Genomic DNA, 12,787 nt, shown 5'->3' on the forward strand with positions numbered 1-12,787 from the left:
TCGTCCATAAAAATTGAGTCAGAGCCAAATGCAGCCAGAGAAGCTGCATCTGGGGAAGGAGTACAGTTTCACAATAATGTTGATAAGTGTGTATATAGTTTTCAAAGATGTGGAGGTTAGTGTACCCATGCAACATTATGCTTCCTGCAGTGGAACTGATCAGCAAATCACTTCTTTATATTCTGGAGTACTTAATACGTACAAGTACTCAGAATACCCAAAACTATAAAATAACCAGATCATATGATATTTATTTTCAGTTTATAGTTATTATGTTTTTCTACATTTTAAAAAGATATTTAAAATTAATAATTATTATAGTCATTATTGTTGTTTCTATAATTTGTTCTGAGTAATAATTAGAAAAGAAAGAATTAATCATGTACAAATTTCTTTGGACGTAAAAATCAATAATTCATTAGACTACTGTGCTACTAGTTCTTATAACTTAGTTCTTCTTCAGTCATCATGTTTTGGCATGTGTTAGTTATTATCTTTTTTTAGCCTGGAACCTGCTTCTGCTATTGTAAGATGAAGTTGTCATGATGAACCGTTGTAATGTTATTCATGTTGAGACATGAAATTACTAAATATGAAATATAGGAAATGCATGGATGAAATTCTACCACATTCTTATTTCAAAGACAAGCCTGGACCATACTTCCTAGATGAACAGTTATTTTTCCAGCAAGCCATATTTTTCATCAAGCCACATTTTTGACATTGAGCTAAAGGAAAGAGAGTAAACTATGGTTTATCATCACATAATCTTCCTTCTTACACAATTATTAGCTGCACTACAATAGCTAAAAATGTACGCTTGATTTGACAATTTTTGAATATGAACAATTCCACATGGTTTTTTGTAATAATAGTGGGAAAGGTCATTGTGCTCCCCACACGGTAACACGAGGACCATCAAAATGGTCATGCTCAACAATGCTGGATGTACCATCATATGGTTATAGGTGGGAACATGTAATTTGTCCAGGAACATCGACAAACATAATTCAAAAATGGTTCAAATGACTCTGAGCACTATGAGACTTAACATCTAAGGTCATCAGTCCCATAGAACTTAGAATTACTTAAACCTCACTAACCTAAGGACAGCACACACATCCATGCCCGAGGCAGGATTCTAACCTGTGACCGTAGCGGTCGCATGGTTCCAGACTGTAGCCCCTAGAACTACTCGGCCACACCGGCTGGCTGACAAACATAGTTGTTTTGGTGGTTGAAGTGTTATAGTGCGTGGAGGCATAATGTTGCATGGGCATTGGCCCTGACTTCATTGTTATAGATGACAAGGTGCAGCTGCATTGAACAGCTCTCTTGGAATGAGAGGACATTCAGTGAGTCCCCCAACTTAAATCCCATTATGTGTGGGATGCGTAGGGGAGACATACTGCACCACATCCAAATGCACAAACTATCATCCAGAAGTTGTCATATGGGCTGGTGGAGGAATGGAACATCCTCCTCTGAGAATTCCTTACCAGCCTTGAGCCAGCGTGAAAGCACATTTCTGAGTATGCAGTGCCATTTGTGGGTATCACACACACCATTGAGAACCAAGTCCATCCTTTTGTAATGTCTGGGGGACCATCATAGTTGCAGTAAGTTCAGTGTAATAGGGGACTAACATAAATCACAGTGACTTCAGTGTAATTATTGTCTTTGAATAAAAATGTAACATTTCTGTTTGTCTCACTGTGTATTTCTTTCATTTACCTTCTGTACTACACTGTAGCAGTACTTTCTATCTATCACCAAGTTTCATTGAACTATGTTACTTGGCAGTGCCACATCACAGAAAGTTTCTTTTGTTCTTTTGTGGATGAGTGTACAATCATGAGTTTACAAAACAGTGATTGTCTCTAAATATCTAAATATCCTTTTCCATAGCACACTTAGTCATGAATCTTTTACTTTTTACATTTTTGTGTTGTATATGTTTTCTTTTTGCTTTTTGGCTTTCTGCTCCCTGCTCACTCCAGATGCTGAATTTGTTAGAATTTCCCGATTTATGTTGCTGTTAACTATGGAATGCAGTGCTTGTTGGGTCTGCTTTATAAAGATAGCTAGTTTGATGTTTTGATACTTACCCAGAAGTTTTTTGTTTTGTGGGTGCTTGTTTTAATGTTCTTTCCAGTGCTAGAAATCTTTTTTTCTGTGTCCAGCAAGCTCTTTTTGTCTTTGCCTCCCTGCTTTGTCTCAGCAGGGTGAGGGACCTATGTGAGGGACCTACCTCTCCTTTTTAGTGAGTGCCTTCTTAATTCCCTGAGAAAGGGATTAACAATTCTGAAAGTTGAAAACAGCTTTTTCTAGAGTAGTCTTTTGATGATAATAATGGTTGAGTGTTGTGGCTACATATTAAATTACTTGAATAAGTCCAACAAAATACCAAGAAGAATTTACATTTTCACCCATTTTCAGCTGGTGTAATACATGTATATCTTCATAAGTAGTAATCTTTTGTTGATTGCATTTTGAATGCTGCAGCTGCATTTTGGTCTGAAGCTTGTAATGTCATGTTTTGATTTTGTATCCACAATATACACTTTTAGCTACACTGGAGTATTGATGCAATGCAATATTCTCACTGTTGCCTTCTGAAGATAATTAGTGCATCCTTGTAATTTACATTTCTTACTGTCTCCTACATGTCATCACATCATTTATGACATAAGCATCACTTTATAATCAGACAGCAGCTTATTTATCCCCAAATTTGTCAAAGATTTATGTCATTTATCAATAGCATCCTTTGTACAGATGTAGGTAGGTGTAGTAATGAATAAGCTTTGCACTGATTTGAATTGCATTTTCGGATCAACATTATGGCAACTAGATCATCAAGAAACTTCTAAAACAAAGCATTCTAGATTCTAAATCACCATTATTTCCAAAAGGTTTCCCTCCATTGTCTGAGGTTGTATATGGGTTTTAATCTTTCAGCATGTAATCTCTCCTTGCAAACCTAGCAGGTTTGAATGTTTTGTAATATTCTGACACCTCCTAAACCTCCAGTTCCCTATTCTCTTTCTCTCACTTTTGTATCTTGGCCGTACTTTATTGTAAAATATTGACAATATATTTTTTTCTTTACTCCTTCCTTCAGTTATTGTACTTCACATTATTGAAAGTTTTGTATACTTTGTTTATTTTTGAACTATTTTCTATCACTACTCCTCACTTCTTGTTTGCTTTATACCCCCTTTTCTTGATATTAGTTTTTACTCTCTTCTCTTTTTGAACTGACACTCTCAAAAAATATTAATGATTACACTTAGTAAGTTAGCCCTTATATGTAGAAAAGTATGTACTCTTATGCGTTTACCTTCAGTTTTCAAAATTAATTGAAAATCTTGAAAATCCATCTACCTTTTTCTTTAAAATACCCCATTCACTATGTACTTACAAGTTATTACTGTGTAGGCCATTTGGTAAAACATTCGTTAACATAAATGCAGTAACTTGACTGTTGTTTTTCCTGTCTCCTTTTATGTCCAAACACAGAAAGAAATGAGGTATTCATAATACTGACAATTTCAGTCTGTTGTTAGATTGCACATCACAAATGTGCAGAACAGATTGTCTACAGAAGACTATATTTTCTCTTTTTTTGTTATAATAGTATCAGGGTGACAGTACTACATAAATTATGCATGGTTGTAGAGTTTTTTTACATATTCCACAGTAATACAAATTTTAAGGTCACTTACATAATATTTTTGACTTCAGTTTTTGTATTTTTATTTTACATCATTTTTGTTTTCTCTCCGTCTATTGCTCAATGTCAGCAGTTAAAAGCAAATGAAAGGGATAGTGTTTTATGGGTTATTAAACATTAATAACAATAAAAAATTGTATAATAAACTTTATTTTTATAAATAGAAGTAAATAAAAGCTATGTCTTTGGCTTTAAAAAATATTTTCTCCCTAGGGCAGCAAGTATGGTCTCTCTCCTTTTATGTTTTGACCATCATTTGATTTGAATCCTTTGTGTGTTAACTCAAAGATAATACATTACACAAAACATTCATAGCACAAATTACTCTGAGGTCATTTGTTACAACATTCACACTATGTGGTTGACACATTTCCAACAGTGTAAAGCAAAAATACAGATTGACAGTTCATGTGGCATGATGCTTCATCACTTTTGGTAATGTCCAATGAGTCCATGAAAAGTAAATTGCATCATTAAACCTAATCATAGTTGTTGTGTCAGATTTCCTTTGCATTGATGGTCTACTGTTCTGACTGTGATTCAATGATATTTCTGGAACTTTCACAGTACTGGCAGAGTTATTTTTCAAGAAAGCTGGCTCAATAACAAGTATGAGGAACTATGTCACATTTTCAAGTATCCATGGTACAAATTTCGATATCCGTGTGCAAACTCCAGGCAGGTTGGCTTCAGCACATCCGATGCCCCAACTGATGATTCCTGCTAGAAAGTAGTGCCCATCTTTACCACGAACTTGCAGTGGGCCACCAGAATCACCCTGTCAACAGAAATTGTTTTGGCATGTCTGGGTTTCATTGTGATAAAAAAAGTGAGCAGAGCATACAAAATAATTGTGGTTTGCTAATAGTCAAGTAATAATTTTTCAGCCTTATGTTTTCTACTTGAGAAGAAAGCACAATTTTTTATGGCTTATAATCTTTGCAAAGTGCTTACACATTAATGTTATGTGTCATTTCAAAGATTCACAAAATCAGTTAACACATTACTTGCAATAAAATTTGTTATTGCTTATAATCAAATATTGTGCATATTAGACACATTAGTGAGTCTCTATCACATAGCTGTAGCTTGGAAATTATGAAGACAGTTTGCTTATTTGGTAGTAACAGATAAATGTAATTCCTTTAATTAGAAAAAAAGTTTATATTTTTAATATGTTAATAGCCTACCTTTAAAGTGATAAGAAAGAGTGAATACTATGTAATTTGTGACCGAGAAGCATCCACTGATAAGGCTCCTAAGTAGAGTAATCTGGATAAGTGGATAAAAAGCCACACAAAAATATTGAACTATGACTGGCTGTCAATATTTAAGAATTTTCTAATTTTTTTCATCGGGCTGAAGGTATAGGCACAGCTTCTAAATAGAAGGAAAAATTGGCCCCTATCCCAGACATGGAAAGACATAAATTACAGGAAATGAATAGACAGTAACTATCCATGATTCAAATATCGGAGGACCCATAATAATAATCTGTTGGTAATGTATAAGTCAAAGATTAAATCTACACTACGAGAAACTGAATATAAAATTGGGATAAAGGAGGGTAAAGAGAAGGGCAAGCTTGGCATCAGTAATAGAATATTGGACAAAACATACAAGCTAACTGGTGGTACTTGAGTGTGTTCTCACAGTCAATCCATCCTGGACCAACAAAATATTTACACTGTAGTGAGGCTGGAATGTTAGATACAGTCAAGGTTTGGATTACAAGTTTTTGCAACAAAGCATCACAGAGTTGAAAGCTGGGGGTAAGATTTGATTGCTAGTGGAAGCCCACTCTGGTGGCAGTGGAAGTGGTGTTAGGTCATGTTGATCTAATTTTAGTGTATGATGTATAGAAGCTGGTTATATCCATGGCATGGATACTGCCTTTTAGGCATTAGCCACATCCGTGACATAGATGCTGACTGATAGGCACTACCCAATGGATGCTTTGTGTGTTTCCCTCCTAACCTCTATCAGATCCTTATGAAAGTGTATGATGATTATATTTGCCCCAAAATTCTTACCCCTGCAATCATTCTCACTATGAAACCTGCCCCCATGCTCCCACTGACTACTACTTACTCTAGTCCCACCACTGGTATTTTCTACAATATCAAAGGTAGAGTGAGATGGGAAACCACTCAAGTTGTTTCATAACTAACTTGCATTCATTGCAGGGCTTTTCATATAGGAATGAGCACACCCAAAGTGGCTGAGCACACGGGTATACATAGAAGTATGTACAGTTGAGAAACCCAGCACCCAGTTTGCTGAGTATACTCCACAACATGGTTCAAGGGATCTGAGTAACTGCAAAGCCAAATGGGCCATTTAGATCCTCTGCCCTCTATTAGTTTCCCTCAATACCAAAGTCAATAATTTACCCTGCAAAATTCCTCACATCCTGACATAATTCTGGACTCCTCTCCATTAACCCTCAAATAGGTGCACCTGTGTATAAAATGTGCCAATCACAAATAACATTTTCTTGTTCTGTTCCACTGTTGTTTTACGATTGTGAATCCATACCTATTCCTTCAGTATTGCTTCAGTTAACAGGGTAATAAGTTGTGTTGTCATAAGTTTAAATGAGCAGCATTAACTTAGAATAAACAGCAACCTAAGTCAGAAAAAAATTTGCGATCCATGCAAGAAAATCCCATAATGAGGCAGTTATCTATGAGATAATTAGTAATTAAATATGCAGTTGGCAGGGATCTATTTCAGTTCTGCAGTTAAATGCTTCAAGTGGGTCATCACTGTGGGGTAACACTTGTATGTGGCATCAGAGCGATATAAGATTTATTTGATTATTGTTTAAGTAAACAGTGATTTAGCTCTTATAATGTATGCCGTTTTACCATTCTTTACTTAAACTAAGATTAAACTATGATTTTGCTCTTATATGTTTACCTTGGTAACATAAAGTCAACTATTCATTACATGTGTACAAAATGCGCCACATGCGTGCTCATGTTATAAAAAATGGCGCACCCACTCAAGTGTTAAAAATACATTCTTCCCCCTATTTTCCCAACTGTTGGATTTTTTTTCAATAATAGGGTTTCATTAGTTTCTCTGCTACTTTGTGGGGACCTTACCATTGATAAAGAAAGTGCAGATCAATAAGAATCTTTGCTCAGTGGTTGAGTCTCTGCAAGGAGAGTATTTTTGATGATGTCGGTCTGCTGTATGTTATTGTATCGTGTACATGCATCTTGTTGTATTTACATATTAAGCAATGAAGTTCCAGTGAATTCCATCCATCTGCTCCCTGAATTTCACTATGAGCATTTCCACGAGGAATACTCACAGTGGTGATCTTGCAGTGAACAACAACAGCTACTCCATCTTAATCAGTGTACACCGATTGACTGTCTTCACTGTGACTATGGAGCCATCCCACAACTGGTACTCTTGTGAACAACAGGTACAAGAAAGAGACTCTCATGGTGCTTTGTATAATGTTTTCCAGTACCCAGATCAGCCTACAGTATATGTGAAACACAAAACGACATTCTGTCATGCCATTGCAGGGACTACAGTAATGATGCACATGTACATGAACAGTGTGTGTGGACTTCTGACCTTCTCATTGATTTTAGTGCTAACTTAAATGTGTCCAAACACCATCAAGTCAATATTCCGCATACCTACTGTATGTCTACACAGCAGCAACCCATGTAATTTTACCACTCTTTCCACATTGATCACAGCCCAGTCAAATGCATTCATAAGCTCAAGAAGGACCCAGGCAGCCGAACCAAGTGAGAAGATTCTCATGTTGTCACCTGCAGTGCACAAAGCCATAGATCTTCGTCTATGTGAAAAATTTTCATGGCAGTTTTTGTTCACTGTCGTTTGAGAACAGCTCTTCAGCACGTATTTCCTTTGTTGCTCACATCTCCCCAGATTTGTCATGAGGAACCCTTATACAGACTAGTAGCAGAGAATCTGAACACTCCATCATCAGTAGTTCACCACTTCATATGCAGTTGCCGGCAGAGGACACTAATCTACAGGCAGCTTCCCGCATGATCCACAGATATGAGACAGAAACCATCATAGAGTCAGCAGCAGACACTCACATACAGATGAGACAGGATGCAATATCTATTCCATTGCAGACATAGGCCAGTATGGTGAGTACTTCTGGCAGTGTGCATGTATCCTTCTGGTGTGATCCCCCCGTCCTTTGGCACTCACATGTGACGATTCAACAGAGCAGTAATCAATACAAAACTGCACATAGAATCCCTTCTACAACAAGTTGCTTGGTCAATGCACAGCATGAGAAATGAAAGTTTGACAACAGTTTTATTTCCAGACAGTTTTTGCACAGCTGCAATCTACTCAGTGGCATCAGACTGGCCACTTTTACATCAAGATTATCAGTTGACAGGTTCCTAACTATCATGGCTCACAGGACAAAACACTTGCCTCTAAGCAAACAAGCAGAGCCTGATGGAACTGCACCCACTACTCCATCACTTCTGCAACCCAGCATTCCCCCACAGCAACATGGTGATCTCAATGCAGACTGGGAATGCTGCTATGGTTATCCTCACCAGCTTCTGCCCCACCTCAGCCAGTATAACCTGTATGGAAATGTGAGTTTTTCCCCAACATCAGACTTTTTCTTCTCTCTTGCCAATATATAGTCCAGTTGTGATCTGCATAGCAGCCAGCTATGGCATAGTTGGTCATGTGCTCCTATGCAACATGATATACACAGATGTGACCTCTGGTCGCCTCCTCCCCCAGTGCTCTACTTGCCCACTTGGGATGTAAAGTGGTGGACTATGTTGGGACCTCATCATTGGTAATGCAAATGCAAGATAATTAAACTCTTTGGTCAGTGGTTGAGTTTGCATAAGGGGAGAATCTTTGATGTTATCAGTCGTCTATATGCTGTCATACTGTATACATGTGTGTTGTTGTATCTCCATATTAGGCAGTGAAGTTTGTATTAATCCCACTCATCTGCTCCTTACATTTTGCAATGGACATCCCCACCAAAAATTCCCTCAACTTATGTATATTGTATTTTCATCTTTCCCTATCTCTTTAGTTTTTCCCTATCTCCTTTCACACATTCCTTTCAGTTCCTACTTGCACTTCTCATTGTTTTTCCTTTTAACCCATCGTCACTTCTCACTATCCCCTATCACATCTCAACTGAGCCTGTGGAAATGGATATGTTTCTTCAGTTACAAATATTACATATTATTATAATGAAATTATCAGTTCAGATGTATTTGACCTACAACTACAAAGTAAAACATGGTCTCGGAAAACACAATAAACTGTGTTAATGAGGAGTGTGTTGTTCATCTGATGCCCTTAGAAGTACTAATATATTGTAATGAACAAAAATGAAGATTTACTATTAATGTTTCTAAACATAGTACATTCACTGTCAACACACTTTTACTGTTATTTCTCACTTTTTTAGAAGTAACAAAATTCAATAAAGGATTGCGTTCTTCACAAATGAAGGTTTCTGATCATACTGAAACATCTCCACATGTATGAAGATGAGGCATCATTTGATTATTGTCTGATAATAAAGTAAATAAATCCCATTAGCTTATAATGTAAATATTGGAACAAAAATGGTAGAAAGAAGACTCTTACAGGGTAGATATGAAAAAAAAACAAGAAATAAAACCACTATAGTACAGTTAATAATTCATATACGGTGCTTATTCCTGTTTCCTTGTTCTTCATGTCAGTAACAGTGTTGGATGGTATACTGACCTGGCAGGAGTCCTGTCCACCATTTTCGTAGCCTGCACACAAGAATATTTCTGGAATGAACTCATGTCTACCAGCACGGAGAAACATTGACTTGCATTTGTCGTTGCTTACAATTGGAACTGAGACCTGTGACAAACAAATCTGATTATAGTGATTACATTTGCAACATGTTGCTTTCAATATTATTCTATCTATTGCTAAAGAAAAATTTAAGTATAAATGCTAATATTTCATGAGAGCTGCTTGCCACAGTAGCCTAATACTTTTGTGTATTCTGAACGTTGATTTCTAACATTTCTAGCATCAGATAAAGGTAATCCATGTTGTAAGAAAATTCAACAAAAATAAATAGCCCTTTATGAAGGGTGAAATGTTTACATCAAGTGAATCCAAGGATGAGGATCATCTGAGAAGGAAACATGAAAAATGGAACACGAGCATGAGGTCCATTTGATTGAGAAGAACAGAACTGACACGAGAAATTCTTCTTGACTTGTATGATCCAGCACTGTCATGAATTATACAGCAATAGAAATGGTGTGGACTGAGAGAGATGGTGAAAATTCATGCCAACAGTTAAAGCTGAAGCAGAAGTGTTTTGGAAGAGATATAAATGCAAGGACAAATTGAATAAAAACTAAAAATGCTGCCTTAATCAGATGAAGATAGGACACAATCTGGAAATATAACTATGAGAAACAGAACCAAACTGAAGAGTTTTGAGGGGCTGCATAGTGTACCACATAAAAACGAAATTAATCCACAGGAATGAACAGGCAAGAATAGAAATCTTAACCTTCAATAGAGTATATAGATTTTTTTGTGTAGAAATTTACTGCAAGTGGACCAAAGTGTTAACTTTTTATTCCATGCATGAGAAATCTTGCACTTCTTAATGTCGTAGATAAGGACATTATTGTGTTTACTACAGATTACACTTCTCATGCATCCCAGTTTCATGTCTTTTTTATGTTGTTGTTGTTGTGGTCTTCAGTCCTGAGACTGGTTTGATGCAGCTCTCCATGCTACTCTATCCAGTGCAAGCTGCTACATCTCCCAGTACGTTCTGCAGCCTACATCCTTCTGAATCTGCTTAGTGTATTCATCTCTTGGTCTCCCTCTACGATTTTTATCCTCCACACTGCCCTTCAATACTAAATTGGTGATCCCTTGATGCCTCAGAACATGTCCTACCAACTGATCCCTTCTTCTGGTCAAGTTGTGCCACAAATTTCTCTTCTCCCCAATTCTATTCAATACCTCCTCATTAGTTATGTGATCTACCCACCTACTCTTCAGCATTCTTCTGCAGCACCACATTTCAAAAGCTTCTATTCTCTTCTTGTCCAAACTATTTATCGTCCATGTTTCACTTCCATACATGGCTACACTCCATACAAATACTTTCAGAAATGGCTTCCTGACACTTAAATCTATACTCGATGTTAACAAATTTCTCTTCTTCAGAAACGCTTTCCTTGTCATTGGCAGTCTTCATTTTATATCCTCCCTACTTCGACCATCATCAGTTATTTTTCTCCCCAAATAGAAAAACTCCTTTACTACTTTAAGTGTCTCATTTCCTAATCTAATTCTCTCTGCATCACCTGGGTTAACTCAACTACATTCCATTATCCTCGTTTTGCTTTTGTTGATGTTCATCTTATATCCTCCTTTCAAGACACTGTCCATTCTGTTCAACTGCTCTTCCAAGTCCTTTGCTGTCTCTGACAGAATTACTATGTCATTGGCGAACCCCAAAGTTTTTATTTTTTCTCCATGGATTTTAATACCTATTCCGAATTTTTCTTTTGTTTCCTTCACTGCTTGCTCAATATACAGATTGAATAACATCAGAGAGATGCTACACCCCTGTCTCACTCCCTTCCCAACCACTGCTTCTCTTTCATGTCCCTTGACTCTTATAACTGCCATCTGGTTTCTGTACAAATTGTAAATAGCCTTTCGCTCTCTCTATTTTACCCCTGCCACCTTCAGAATTTGAAAGAGAGTATTCCAGTCAACATTGCCAAAAGCTTTCTCTAAGTCTACAAATGCTAGAAATGTAGGTTTGCCTTTTCTTAATATAGCTTATAAAATAAGCCATAGGGTCAGTATTGCCTCACGTGTCTTTCTTATATGCGCAGTAAAATATTGTCATAATAATCTTTTAATTTTTTTGCCTTCTTAGCTACACAGCAAAAAATGATGTGAGAAAGGTGTTAAATACTGTACAAAATGTATTCTAAACTTCAGATTCACAAGTTATTCTTGTTTTCGTAATGAACTGTCTTATTATGGGCCACTTTTGGGGAGAGAAATTGTGACGAAGAGGGCAAATTTATGCCAGTGTGTATAGCGAAACCGTGGTTACATTGATAGGTGTTTATTTTCAGCAGCCATGTACAGTGTGGGGCCCAGCAGTTTTGTGAAACTGGGTGCCTTATGTAAATATTATTTATGAAATGAGTATGTACTGATTATATTATATGAAGTGCCCAGAAGAGAAGGAGAAAACATAATCAAACTTCATGACTTGAGAGGCATGTGATGCTATTTCAGCAATTACAATATCAAGCAGAGTTTATGAAGAACTTAGCAGTATGAGCCCACTTTCCAGTATGAGATTGCACCCCCTCTGATCTGGATGCATGCATTGCTTCAGTTGGGAACTTGTCATAAAACTGTTGTGTCTTCTCCTGTGGTAGGTTGGTCCACAGATATTTCAACTGGTATTGATATCCTTGGTACTGGCAATGGAACAGAGTTGACATCAAAGATAGTTTTCCACACATTCTATTAGGACCAGTTCGCAGGTACATGTGCCATATGTGGATGAGCAGTATCCTGTGAATGTTGCAATAGAGGTAACACATTAGAACACAGGATGTCCATGACATAATGTTGCACTGCCAGAGTTCCTTCAGTAAATTACTGTCTGTGACCTGAAATCATATACAATGGTTCCCCACACCATTGATCCCAGGACAGGCTGTTCCAACTTGAGCACTTGCCAGTGGGGTGGGGAGAGTGTTCACTTGCCTGTGAGGCACTACCTCTCAGCCCTGGCCTGCAGCAAACATGTGTACAAGTGAAGGGGCAGGCTGGGGCCTGATGTGACGAGAAACTGCAGCTGCACTCAAAACCCTACCTCAGGCATGGCTGTATGTGAAATCCCTCTAATTTAATCTACATGAAATTAGTCAGAGTAAAAAAACTGAGGGCCATGGACATGTAACAGCTGCTAAGGGATGAACTGGCTGTGTGGAAATGGTGAACAGA

At 37.3% G+C, this 12,787-nt stretch overlaps 1 protein-coding gene across 1 annotated transcript in view; it reads right to left on the reverse strand.

The window, feature by feature from the left end:
• Positions 1–3,919: 3,919 nt before the first annotated feature.
• Positions 3,920–12,787, reverse strand: part of LOC126237916 (serine proteinase stubble) — a 771,897-nt gene continuing 763,029 nt past the window's right edge. Inside the window, exons 9-10 of the mRNA XM_049947754.1 lie at positions 9,506–9,631; positions 3,920–4,514 (exon numbers count right to left, since the gene is read on the reverse strand). Of these exons, the coding sequence (XP_049803711.1) occupies positions 4,356–4,514; positions 9,506–9,631 (285 nt within the window). The 3' untranslated portion in view covers positions 3,920–4,355. The remainder of the gene's footprint in view (positions 4,515–9,505; positions 9,632–12,787) is intronic.

The sequence above is a fragment of the Schistocerca nitens genome, chromosome 1 (assembly GCF_023898315.1).
Source record: "Schistocerca nitens isolate TAMUIC-IGC-003100 chromosome 1, iqSchNite1.1, whole genome shotgun sequence".
Classification (NCBI taxonomy): Eukaryota; Metazoa; Arthropoda; class Insecta; order Orthoptera; family Acrididae; genus Schistocerca; species Schistocerca nitens.